Source organism: Sylvia atricapilla, chromosome 13 (genome assembly GCF_009819655.1).
Source record: "Sylvia atricapilla isolate bSylAtr1 chromosome 13, bSylAtr1.pri, whole genome shotgun sequence".
Taxonomy (NCBI): domain Eukaryota; kingdom Metazoa; phylum Chordata; class Aves; order Passeriformes; family Sylviidae; genus Sylvia; species Sylvia atricapilla.
Genome location: NC_089152.1, coordinates 14,363,185 through 14,376,731, shown reverse-complemented (window position 1 = coordinate 14,376,731; position 13,547 = coordinate 14,363,185). Strand labels below are relative to the sequence as shown.

Sequence of the window (13,547 nt, the reverse complement as noted above, 5' to 3'; positions counted from 1 at the left end):
CAAGAGAAAACCTTCACCACCCTCACTGGAGGAGAAGACCCTGTATGAAAATTGTCAGTAATGAAAGCTCTTTGACCAAACACATTGCATACTAATGAGAAAATTGAGACATGAAAAGAGCCATCTCTGAAATGTCAGAGAATTGAATGTTATTTCTGAGCCCAAATGGTCTAAACAAGGTTTATATGTGAAAGATGACAAACACTAGTTTTATGCAAAAAGTTCTGGCATTGTTTATCTTGAAGAAAACATTTTTCTGGTGCCGTTATTCTCTGCCTGCTCTCCAGAGACATATCACTATTCTTTGAGTCTTTGGAGCTAGGGACAGGTTTTGAACTTGCAAAATGAAGATGTGTTCTGTATATAATAGTGGGCTAAATCTCCTGTCATTTACACTGATATAGGATTACTGTTAAAATGATGAAGCCAATGAAAGGAGACACAAATCTCAGAATTTGCACTGTGCCAGTTTTATTGCTCCGAGTACATAGGATATTTTCTAGAGCACTAGGAAAAGTGCATGAGAAAATAAATGGGCACAGATCCAGGCTATCAGAACTGAGGCTGGACACTTCAAATGTCTGCAGTGCCATTCATTATGGGTTGGCTTCTGTTAGGTGCAGGGAGCAATCCATTAAATGATTGCAAAGAGCAGTGAGCTTTTTTAAAAGACAGGCTGTAGTGTGCTCGGCTAAAAGCTGTGCTGGCCGTAGGAGTTTTCACTTATACCTCATTCGACCCACACAGATTGCTTAGAAATTTCAGCAAGAAGGTTGCTACCCCCATTCCATTATCAGCTGGCATGATTAAAGCCCTGACATATTACTGCAACTGAAACTGACTGGAAAACGAGGAATTTCAGGATATTTTTAGCAACAGAAACCATACTGGTTTTGAGCTAACATAGAGATTTCCTCTGCATAGATTTTTCAGAATATTTTGCAACTGTTTATTTAAGTCTTTGAATGTGTTTGATACCGACCTTGTTTCCCTGGAGGAGCAGACTTTTTATGTGGATGTAGAAATAGTGAGGAGTTCTCTGAGTGAGATGAAAGGCGCTTCAAGCCACGACCAGCTCTAGACCTGTACCTCTGTGTGTCACCAAATGAAGTGCAGTCATCACAAATGAGGCACAGGGATGTGAAGGCCGCAGACTGAAGCCTGACCCTCTGTTACTGCTCTGTCCCCAGCGTGGACCTGCCCCTCTCATCCCACCTGGCACAGACAGCACAGGCTGTGCTCAGCTGCTGGTGGTCAAAGAGACCCTGCTGGCTTTCTGGGCTTTGGGGTGCAGGTGTGGTGATGACATGTCACACCTCTCTGCTGACAATATCAAACCTGCCTCCACTCACCCTCTGCCAGTCCTTCATGCCCTTTTTACCTTTCACAGTTCATTTTAAAAGGTCAAATACTTTGGCTTCTTGTCCTTGTTTCTAATCTCTTCACTGCAAGATCCTTTCAATTATAAACAATATGGACAGTGTAAAAGTGTAAAGTATCATTAAGCAATGTTACTGCTTTGCTAACTGCAAGCAGGAATATGAATGTTAACCTCGACTGCAGAGAAAGATGCAGCAGAATGACTTCTACAGGTTTTAAAAGTGCTTGGTAAAGAGAGAATTACAGCCACTGTCCTTATTTTTAACCTGGTTTCAGTTTAGTCCAGTTTAAGACAGTTTCTAATGGTGTTAGGGAAAGACCAGTTGAGCTGTGTGTTGCAAACTGTAATTCCCAAGTATTTTACATTGTTACCTCACAAGAAATAAAACCTTGCTAGCTTATTGGTTAAAGACAGCTATACTCATTGTGTCCTCATACAGAGCATAGTCAGAAGAGCCAGGAGAACTTCCTTTCCGTGCCCCACGGAGGGATGGGGGAGCCTGCTCTGCCCTGCCACTGCACTGCTGCCATCTGGGAAGGCCTCTTCCACTGCCCAGGCATCTGTGCACTGCAGGGCTGGCATGAACTTCCCGTTGAAGCATCTTCCTTCTGGCACAGCTTGGCACAATAATGTCACATTTTCTGATGACAAGTCAGAAAACTTAAGTCAAGTGTTAAACTTACACAGGATTTCTGAATGTCAGTTCTGTAACATTTTTTCTGATCAAAATAGTCTGCTGATTGGGTTTCATGTGGCCAGAATTTGGAAGAAGGACAGGGAGCAGTAAATGTGCTGTGCTAGCAAAAGCAATCTCAAACCAGAATTCTTCTATAGGAACAGAAGTTATTATTGAAATATTTCATGGCTGTATGTAATACACGTACATTGAGAGACAAGATAATATTGTCTTAGGGATGTTGTGCATATATCCTGCTCTGGGATGCATATTGTTTGGGATTTTTTTAGCCTAAAACCGATTTAATATAAATATTTAATATTTGGCTTATTATTATTCATTTACATACCTACCATGAACCACACTAATACATAAATGATAACTGTGAGGTTTGTTGGATTGAACGCGGTCTTGATCCCAGAATTTCAGACTCAGTAGAAAGATTTCTCTGCCTTATATAGGCACTGAGGCATTGGGTTATATCCTTAATTACTTAGCTAATAGGAAAGCTTCTATAGATGTTATTCTCATGTGCACATTTTCCAGAGTAGCATTATATCATGTCACAATTGCTAAATTCCTGCTGGGTTTTGGTTTTGTTGGGGGTTTTTAAAGGTAAAAATAAGTAGATAGCTCAAATTATTTTGAAGGTTAAACTGTTATTCTTATATAGCATCATTACATGGACAAGTCCCTGCAGGTCTTGTCCATGTAATTTACTTGTGAAAAAAAGCCCAGTGATTTACCTGTGATACCTGTACACTGATGCTGAGTTTCAGACTACTTCAGAAAATTTTCATTTTCTGGGAATAAATTACAGTTTTGAATGTCTTCATAGGGACATGAGAGATTGTTATTTTCTCTCTATGCCATCATCTGCAAATTGCTCAATAGCATAAATCAATGTTACATAAACGCTAAAGTTTTCTCTTAAGCAAGAACAATGTAACAACAACAAAAAAAGGTAACACTAGAAGGCTTTCATTTGTGGTTGCAGTGCTGTTGAGATCCTGCTGGATTACCAGGTTAGATTTGTTTTAACGTGGAGATTCTATTCACAGCCTTTTAAGATTTAGTGACTTTTTAAGACCAGGTTAGGTTAAGAAATCAGTGTTCTTGAAGTAAAATACAGCCTGATATGCTGAGGATTAAAACTGGGTGACAGTGTTAATCCCTATAGCCACAAGACCCAGGGCTCTGATGGGCATTGCCACCCAGAGGGCAATGGCATTGTGTCTGCTCATGAGTGTTCTCCTAAACCCCAGCAGCTCTCAGTCTGCATTTGGACCACCCAGCTGCTGCCGAGCAGGAGCACACAGTGCTCTGATTCCAATCCCCCTCCCAGGGGCTTCTGAGATGGAGGTGTGTGATGGTGGGGCCATGGGCAGTGCCAGGAGCCTGCCTGCTGTGTGTTAAACTGAACCTGTTGGACTTGCTGAAGTCTGACAGGAATTGTGACACGGGCTGTCCTGCTCCTCAGCACTGGAGAAGGGTGGGGCACACGGACAGGGTGAGCAGCACCAGCGGGAGCCTCACTTGAGTATCTGACATTGTGACCATGGCAGCTCTTCCCCAGGGGCAGCCTGGGGTCAGTAACAACCACAGGCTTGTATGACCCCTGTGGTGCCCTGGGCCACACTGGCCTTCTTCAGCTGTTCCTTACTTAGGGAAGCAGTAAGAGAATGAAGTCTTGGGTTCAGCACCCTTGATCCCTCACTTCTGGCACATGCTCAGCAGGGCATGCTCAATTGTAAAGGAAGCTGTTTCAGGACAAATCTCTTTGCAAGAAACGACACTTGACATCTTTTTGCATCTGAGGGATATTCTGCTGATTAGATCTTTTTTCAATAGTAGCCAACAAACAACTTTGCAGCCGGCAAAACCAACAGTTTATTCAGCTGGACATGGATTTGTTTTTTCTCTCTTCTGTGTAAAACTTAAAAAAAATAAATTAGTACTGGCATTGAGGCCAGTCCAAAATTTACATGGTATTTCAGTCCTTCTCAGTCAGCTTTGATTGCTTATATAAGACTGAAGTAATATATGTATGGTGTGGGACTGATTGGCAGGAGGATACGAATTTATATTTAATTATCAAAGAACTCTGTCATCCCAGATTGATATAACCAATAACATCTTTTTTCCTTTTATTGCTATTTGTGTTTTCTACCACTTGAGTGTTTTCCATGTTAGCAAAATGAAAAAGAATCAAAAGTCTCTTGATCTAAATCTTTTATTTGTACTGGACTGAAAAGGTATTGAGTTGCTTATATGACAATCAGTACCTGATGGATGTAACAATTCTTTCTAATGCCCTTTATGCAATGTTTCTTAATGTAAAAAATAGCAAAACAAAGGAAAGAAAATCTGGGGCTTTGGTTTGCCTCCTTTTCTTCTTAAAGAAGGTGAAGAATTAAATTGTCACAGGTGAACTGAGACTACATCCTGCAGCTAGAGAATGTAAAGAGAATTTAAAGAAATCTTTAAAAAAAGTCTTACATAGTATTATCAATTCCTATACAAAATAATTTAATATTTTAAATACTTTTTAAATAATTTATCTGTATTTAAAACTAAGTTTTTAAAATTTTGTTTGGAACCTTTTTGACATTAACACTTAAATAATTTTCTTTAAAATATTAAAAAGTATTTTTAAATATTCAATACATTTCAATATAAAACCAGAAAAATTAATATACATTGTTCACACATAGTATTGTACATGACACCTGAGCTCTAGAGTGAGCTTTTGAATTTGTCAGGCAAGTCGTAGCTTAGTTGTGGTGAACCACTTCTTATTCTCTATCTGGACTCTTTTAAGATTATAACAGATCTTTACCATCAATGTGTAGACTTTAATATTATATACACATACTGTATACAGTATTTCATTTCCATCTCTATGCCCAGAATTGTAAATAAATATATTTTTCACAGCATTTAGATCAAAATATTGTTTAGCGCATACACAAATATATTTAAGACACACACAAGTTGACAACAACCATACCGATTTTGCTCAGCTCAGGTACAGGAAAATTTAACTTACAGGTGTCAAATACTATAATGGAGGAGTCACTCTTATATTTAAAATGTATAACAAACAAATTACCAAATGTTTACAGGTTGTGTCAACAGTGGGAAAATGAGGGTTCCCTTGTCCCCTTGGTGCCTTTTCATTGACCCTGCCAACGAGCAAGGCAGTGTGGGCAGAATGCTGGTGTCTCACAGCCCCTTCGGCAGCACCCAGAGTCCTCTGACACTTTTACCAACTCACTGGGACAGACTCTGGCAGGACTTCACTCAAGGCCATACTCTGCAGTTTTTAAGGGTAGCCATGTCTGTCACCGAAAATGAAGTTTACTGTCAAATTGGAACTTGCTTTCTCCATCCTGCTGTATTTAGAAAGATGATCTCCACAGATACTGTAAACGGATTTGGGTGGAAAGAGGGGGACTCTCATGCTTCCTATACCACATGCATCATCTACTACGAGTGCAATAGCTGTGTCCCATTGTGCAAGGCATTCCTCAGAAGTCTTCATTTTTCTTTGAAAAACTATTCTCCAAGAGGACCCCAAAACTTTACAGAGACTAAATGGAACACTCTACATAGCTATTTAGGGATACTTGCAGCAGGAAAAAAATATCAATGCAAATCAACATTCTCAGGAAGCCTGGCTTAGAAAGATTACCCACAAGAGGAGCACATGCCACATGATAAGTGCAGTTATTCACAAATGAACAAAACTCACCTTTCAGAGTTTGCACTCATAGTTTCCCATTCATATGCAATCTATAAACTAGAAACTATTTGCAGGAATTGTTACATGGCTTATTCTTAATAGTTGTTCCTGAAAACGTAATTTCTTCACATCAGTGGTTTCAGGATGAACTTACAAAAAGGTTTTGAATGTTTCGCTTGTTTCTTTAAAGTGTGAGATTCAGAATGCACCTTCAGGAAAACAGAATTCACAAACTTGAGAAATACCCTGCCTCCCTTTCACTCCTCCTACCCTAACTCAGGCACAAAGGTGCTTGTAACAAGGTGTTCCATTAGGTGAAGAGTGGTACCAGGGGGGACTCTAGGCTTGCTTTCCGTGAAATTTGATTCTCCTGCCCTCAAGGGAGCAGACTCGGAGAGGGAAATTGTTATCTAGGTAGAATAAGCATTACAGCCACTTTATTTTAATTGATCTTAGAGAGAAACTGAGGCTTTGAGTTTATTTCACAGTGAAAACATGGTAAAACAGCAGGCCTCTGTGTCTCTGAAGACCTCAGCCAAAAATTTGGATTCTGTATGATAAAGGAAGCAACCAATGCTAAACTAATCCTCTCCCCCATCTTTTTCCACTTAAAGCACTGGTTAGGAATATAGGTGTGCCAGTGAGGGACTAATTCTCAGCTCTTTTGTGCACACAAAGTTTCAGGTCCTGGTATTCTCAGCTCAGCCCTTTTCATTAAGACATCAAAGTGACATCAAAACTAAGCATATGTTGACAAGAGAATTTCAGAACCAAAAGTAACATAAAATGCTGAACTACTAGTCTTAGCTTTGCAAAACTCTGTCTAGACTTAGGAAGATTTGTCCTTAAGTTTTTACCTTCCCTTGGATGTATCTGCAGTGTGTATACATAAATATATGTTTATACAGTTAATAGTTTATATCAGAAGCAAGAAGCTTTATTGTTCATTAGTACTCATCTGATGATAGACTGAGCAGAAAAGGTGCAATTTTCTTGTAAAGACAATGTTAGGGTGACTCAACAGAAGGATTTCTATAAAAGGCTAAGCATACAACAGATCAAACATTTAATTTTTAAATAAAAACCTTGATCTCACAATTTAATGGCTTTTTTTTTGCTTTAGATTCTTCATTTATGCTTAAGCCTGTACAAGACATTGAGTTACTTTTTTCACATTGGAATCCACTTAACAGTAAAGAGACAAGTATGGGGGTTGGGTTTTATTAAATAAGTGATGATGAAGGCATCTTAAACCAATCATTTTTCTTTTTGATAGTTCAAATAGTTATTAGTTGAAAGAATGCCTTTCTGGGGAGAAGGAAGGAGTGGTAAACACTGCAGCAATTACTGTGAAGCCTGTTTTAGAACTCAAGCCAAATTTCTAGGTCAAATCCGGAAAGATATGGAAGGACAAGTTCTGTGATGTGTCCTCTAAGCTTTCTGGTGTCTCAGACAAATTCAAAATCCTGAAAGTCATATATGTTGTACACAAAGTGCATGGAGGAAGTTACAGGGTGTGAGTGAGGAGCTGAAAAGCTACATAAGACATTTCTCCCTTTTCTCTGTTTGAGCAGCCATTTGGATTTAATCCTCTCCTAAATGTGTTTACTATCACTCAATCAAACAGATAAGATGTATGTGCAATCATTTATAACAAAGTCTGGAAGAAGTGCCATCTCTGGCATTCCCTACCTCTTCTTTTCGAACAGCCCGTTCGAGCATATGGAAGAGGTGGTGGTGCAGTACCCTGTCATTCTGAAGGGACTTGCAGCCACTTGTTATTTTCCATAAAACAGTCCTCAGAGGAGCTACACAGACACAGCCTAGAGAGAAACCCTTGGCTTCCTTTCTTGAAATGGTGTCATTCTTCCAAAAGGAACTCAGGACCAGAGAGCAGGGGGCAAAAGAAAGTGGACAATGAGAAGCATTATACTCAGTAAAAACAAGCAATCAAAAGACCCCACATTCTTATTTGCTACATACCAATCAGAGAAGCAGGTTTTAGTTAGGAGTTAAGCAAAATCTTTAGACACAGCCTCTACGAAGTTTGGTGCTGACATTAAAATACCAATCGTACAAATGATCGTGAAGACTGAGAAGGCCATCAAGCAGAGGCGATCCACTACAGAGGCTGCAAATTTCCATTCATTGCAAATGGCTTCCTCTTCATCCTGGTCTCTGAATCGGTTAGCAATGTACCTGACCTCTTCCAAAATCTTAGCCAAATCTGGGTCACCTTCAGAGGGGTGGCCACTGTGCAGCAGGTTTTCTTCATCTGTTGGTGAGCAGGTCATCCTCCCACAGATCACACCTGAATCAGTGGTGGGTGTGCAGTGAACCCCTTCCAGCCCCCTGAACCCAATGTAGAGCATATTGCCATTACTGGATTGCTGTCCACTCACAGTGTTCATCTCCACACTGGACAGGCTGCAGCGACGCTGTTTATGTTGACAGGCAGGACGCACTTTATCTTCCCCCGGTCTCTTCATCCTCAGAAACCAAGCACACCAGTTCAGAAGGATGATTCTTGTCTGAAAAACAAATTGTGAGAATAAGCATCTCTTCACACAGCCACTGTCTCTGGTGCTGCGGGTATTCAGGCAGCTGTGGTGACTGGTCTATGGTCTCTGCTTAGCCCGCACCACATTCTACAAAATGGTGCTGGAATTTTCCAGCTGATTAATCTACCAATCACTGGGATTCTTTTCTTGTTCTAGCAGTGATTGATTGCCTCAGGCTGACTGTCAGTACTGGGACTCCCCCTCCTCTGATGAGAGTGTCCACAGTGTTAATTCTTCCTGATGCTTTAACAGTGACACCTTTTACTCAGTGACACAGTGACACTCATCTTCACTCGAAACTATGGGTTAGACCAAGCCAAACTCTTACTGAAGTAGAGTTACTTCTTAATAGTCTTAATCACACTGCTTTGGATGGTAATCAATAAAGTTACAGTTCTTTTTCTCTTATTTATGCTCTAATATTAAATTCACATCCATTACTGTTTGGGTGGGCCTGCCAAAACAGATTTTGGACTGGACTGTACCAATGAGCTTTAATATGTTATGGCTTTGTTCTCATATTGTGTTCACAACAGTTGATTGCAGACTTTAGAAAAGAGATCTGGATATAACATAAAGAAAATACGAAAAAAATTACTTTGATTTATTAAAAAATATTTTGCAGATTTAATCTGTGTATCATTTTACTGTTTTCTACCTTAATCTAGCCTTACAGAAAGTGCAGGAAAGCCAGAGTCTGTTCTACTTCAAATGAAAGCTTCTGTAATTTATTTAAATCAGATTTTAAGAGCCCATTCCAGCATTTCTTTTTCAGAGTTCTAATGAAATTTTATTATATCATGTAATATGCAAACCTATAATTAATATTAGATTTGGTCCGTTTATTCTGACTGTGGATTGTTACTCAGAGTAGATGTCATATCCATGCAAATATCCCAGCCAGAGACAGATCTTGCCCTATTATTTCTTTATGCTATCAAGCTTCACCAAGATGGATAATATTCTGTTAATAGAGGGCCTGATCCAAAATCCACCAGTGTCCAAATAATGTTTGTTGGATTTCAGCTTCTCAACACTACATCTCACTCCTCAACCTCAAGTACTCTGTTTTCTGAAGATGTTTGGCTCAGGACTAAACATTGTCCTCTTTAGGTCATCAAACACATGTCTAAAGAGATCTACCTTTTATTCTCTTCACTGAAATTTATTTTAAAGTCACTACCCCAGAACAAGCCAAGGAATATCTTATTATCTCTTTTCCTCAGGGTACTGCTGTATGCATATTCTTTCCAGCTAGTAAGGATAATAATAACTCATTGTTCTAGAGAGAAATAGAAGAAAGGTCTTTCCATCTTCAGAAAAGTCTGATGCTGCTGTGAGCTGGGTGAAGTCAAAAGAGGGGACATTTAACTGATAACAGCAGTGTGTAGTAATCTAAGACCAGCACAGTGTTCTCTGTACAACCCACCCCTCATAGAAAGACGCTATTTAAAAAGTCTTATGTGCTTAGAAAAGATACTTTAATTCTTTGGAGTTTACAGGTGCTCTTGAACAGAGATATAAGGATGAGGATTTTCAGAGCAAATTCCACTTTAACAGCCATCTTTAAGAGATGCTTTTTATGCTGTGGATGTTTCTGTTTGGGCAGCTGCTAAGTATGTAGCAGCCATACAACTGCACCTCGAGAGAAGTGTATTTCATGTATTTATCATCTCTGTCAGCACCTTACTCTGTTCTTCTACCTGGCTCACTTCTAACTTCTGGAGCTTGTTTGAGGGTGATTTTCAAATCACCTTTGAAGGTGATTTATATATTTAGGTTTTCACAAAATCTTGAGTTGCATGTAGCTGTTTTGAAGGATATGACAAGTTAGTGGAGGTATATCCATTCTCTCTTGCACACAAACATTTTCTATGAAACCAACCACGTGGAACATATCTGGACACCTAATTGCTGGTGAAACTGCTTTTCTAAACAAAATGTCTGGGAAGGATTTATGTTTTTAACAGTAGGAGGTAATCATGGGGCACTAGCTACTCTATCACATCCCTGAGCTGGACATTTATGCAAAGGACAGTGAAGGAAAATCAAACCTTACCCATTTAGGCATTTTTCCTCCATCTGGATCATGATGGTGGTATTGTAGAACAATAACAGTGACAACAACAGAAAGACCAACAATAATCATAGTGCTGGCAAAATACTGAGCTGCAAAATAAAGAAATAATTACAAGAACATACTTTGGCTGATACAGCTTTAATAAGGAGTGTTCATGTATGCATTCATAGCATTTAGTTCTGTTTCCAATGTAGTGCTGCTGTAGGTACTTTTGAAGGATTTCTTAACAGCAGAAAGATCAGACATTATTTTGAGGGGATAGCCAGCATTTAGCTGTTGGTCTTGTGGAACTGAGTCTTTTCTAAAAAACCTTGACGCAGGCTGCCTTCTAATTTTTTTCAGCATTATTATATAAACTGACTAGTACTTGTTTTGAAAAGTTTCTCTTTTTATTTGAACTATTACAGGGGGAAGATTTAATTATGTTTAGCTCATGTATTCTGATTTCCTAGTCAGGATTAGGAATACAGAACACAATCTGGCCAATTGTGTCAAAACTGCAACAAATTCTTACAGGGAAATTGATTCTCTTATGCTTTCCCCAAATACACATATGTTCTCTACTTCATTCAGAGCAGAGAGCACCCATCAGGCCTCTCATCAATTGGCAAGATTTTTCTAATTCAATTTCAGTCATCCATTGTACAGCTGGTGATTTGCCTTAATGCTGGCCTTTGTGCAAAATCACTGCACCTTGTTTGCTAAAAAAATCCAAGTGACTAAAAGCTTACCAATTAAGGGCACAGAGTCAGAGGTTGCTGGCATAATTTCAGCCACAAGCAGCATGAAGACAGTAAGAGACAATAAAACTGTTATACCTGAAAGATCAAGTATGAAATCATATCAGTAGCTTGTAATTGCAACAGGCAGAGAAACAAAATGAATCTGAAGGAGTGCTGTCTGCGAGATGCAATCCCGCTGTAACCCTGCTCAGGACATCAGTGGTGCTCCTCTCCCTCCTGAACTGCCCCAAGCCCAGGGTAGCAGTGCTTCAAACCAGAAACAATGCTGCCACAGACATGGATATTTTTACACCCTTGTAATGGTTCAACTTTTATCATCATTTGCTAATTAGCTGAGGCAAATCAAAGCAATTCTTGCACTGTATTAGCTTTAGAAACATGGTGTGAATCTGAGTATTTGAGCATGTGACACTTGATTAATTGTCATGGACGCTACAGGTGGTGTAATACATGAATTTCCTCAAAAGCAAATTAGCTGCTTTGGGCAGACTTTGGTATCCTTTCATATTAGTGTTGGTTCTGCAGGGGATTAGGCCCAAGCAGTCTTGACTGTTGATTCTTGGAGTTTGACTTCTGTTGCTCAGTGATGTGTTCCCATCTTTCTGGAAAAAGACTTGAATCTTTTCTCAGAACTAGACTTAAACAATAAAGAGTCATTGCCAGGTGGGAAAGGATTAAGGACAAAGGAATTAATCTTAAAATTTGGTGAAGGACAACTTAATTAAGGAGGCTATTACCTTTCAATTAAACCATATTCCGGAGAAATGTCACTTTCTCTACCTTTAAACAGCAGTGTTTGCTTAGTAGAAGTCAGTTCATTTGAATTTTACATTGGACAAAAGGTTTCTTTACATAGTTAAGCTCCTTCTTAAAGATCAAGTAGTCAAAACCAGATTTGTTTCACAAACTATTGCTTAAGTTAAAAGTCACTATAAAAAGTAAAATAGGAGCAATTACAATTAATCTTTCCAAGGAGGCACCATAGGCTCTTAATAGAACTCAATATTAAAAGGAATTATTAGGAAGAATTCAGTATTGAAGTGTTCAATTATGTGTTTGTAAACTTAAGCTTTACCCAATGAATGTGAGATTCAGCAAATAAATGTCAAAAAATGAAAGCCTGCTTCTTAAGGAAGGTACTCAGGAACTGTTTATGCCTCTGCTGGTTCAGCATCAAACACTAAAAATAGCTCATGAGCCAGAACAGGACACACAAACTATTCCTCTTGCCTAAGACTGTTTAAAAAGAAACTTTAAGAGGACAACTTCTTTTGGTTTAGCCATATTTACAACATCCTATTAATACTTTACCTAGTGAGATCTTTTCCCCCGAATCTGCTGGAAGCAGGAAAACCAACAAGGCAAGTGCTGATATCAGGACACAAGGAATGAGGAGATTGAGTCCATAATAAAGAGTCCTACGTCTCATAGTAACTGTGAAGGTTACATCTGGGTATGGTTCTTTACAGCATTCATAAAAGCTCTCAGTTCTCTTCCCAGGAACTCCTGTGTAGGAGAAAAGAGGAGGAAAACAAGAAATGAATGTGAATAAACTGAATATTATATACTGCTTATTTTTTAAAAGGATAAGTGTAGTTTTCCAAGTTTTACTACAGGTAGAACTACTTCAGCTTTATTCCCACTTTTTCTCAGATGATAAAGGAAAATCAGATAAAAGGTACTTACAGAACTCAAGCAGCAAATCAGTCTTTTTCTTTTTTTTTTTTTTTAATGTTGATTTGCATCTGAGATCTGTTCTCAAGAGTTTCAAATGTACTGGCTAGGTAATTTATAATTTAATTTCCATCTTCATTTCCCAATTGTTACTCCATCCATTTCAGCAGTGGAGACAAGGCTGCAGGCTCAGAGTGTAAATAAGGAATTGAGAGCTTACCTACTAAATCCCACTCTCCATTTGAAATATAGCCAGATATATCTGCTTCTTGCATTTGTAAGTCCAAGGACCAGCCTCCATAAGTCCAGGATCCAAACTTCAGATTACATTTCTGAACATCAAATGGAAACCAGCGCACATCGATGTAGCATGAGCTCTTAAATATGCCTAGGTGAGATTTTAAACAAGAACATTTCATTTCAATGCTTGTTCCACATAATTTCATGTACATTTTGTAACCAGAACTTGTTCTACATTGTGACTTCTGTTTTTCATTTATAAAGCATATTCAGTCTCAGTCCTGTCTTGACATGTAAAGACCAAAAGTCAGTCATAGGGAAGGGAAAGAACTGTACCATTAATGTATTAATGTTATTAACTATTTTTAAAGATACTCTTCCATTTTGGCACGTAGTGGAAGAATATTTAGAGAACTCAGATTTCTAGATTTCAGTATTTCAGGAAGA

General features: G+C 38.8%; 1 protein-coding gene and 1 long non-coding RNA gene across 2 annotated transcripts in view; one reads left to right on the top strand and one right to left on the bottom strand.

Moving 5' to 3' along the window:
- Nucleotides 1–13,547, top strand: part of LOC136366792 (uncharacterized) — a 106,847-nt gene that overhangs the window by 56,806 nt on the left and 36,494 nt on the right. The window lies entirely within an intron of this gene.
- CHRFAM7A (CHRNA7 (exons 5-10) and FAM7A (exons A-E) fusion) lies at nt 7,635–13,383 on the bottom strand. The gene is made up of 5 exons (XM_066328520.1): nt 13,081–13,383; nt 12,498–12,692; nt 11,175–11,261; nt 10,423–10,532; nt 7,635–8,333 (listed from the first exon to the last, which is right to left on the bottom strand). Exons 1-5 carry the CDS (start codon nt 13,310–13,312, stop codon nt 7,815–7,817), a joined length of 1,143 nt encoding a protein of 380 aa, XP_066184617.1. The 5' UTR covers nt 13,313–13,383; the 3' UTR covers nt 7,635–7,814.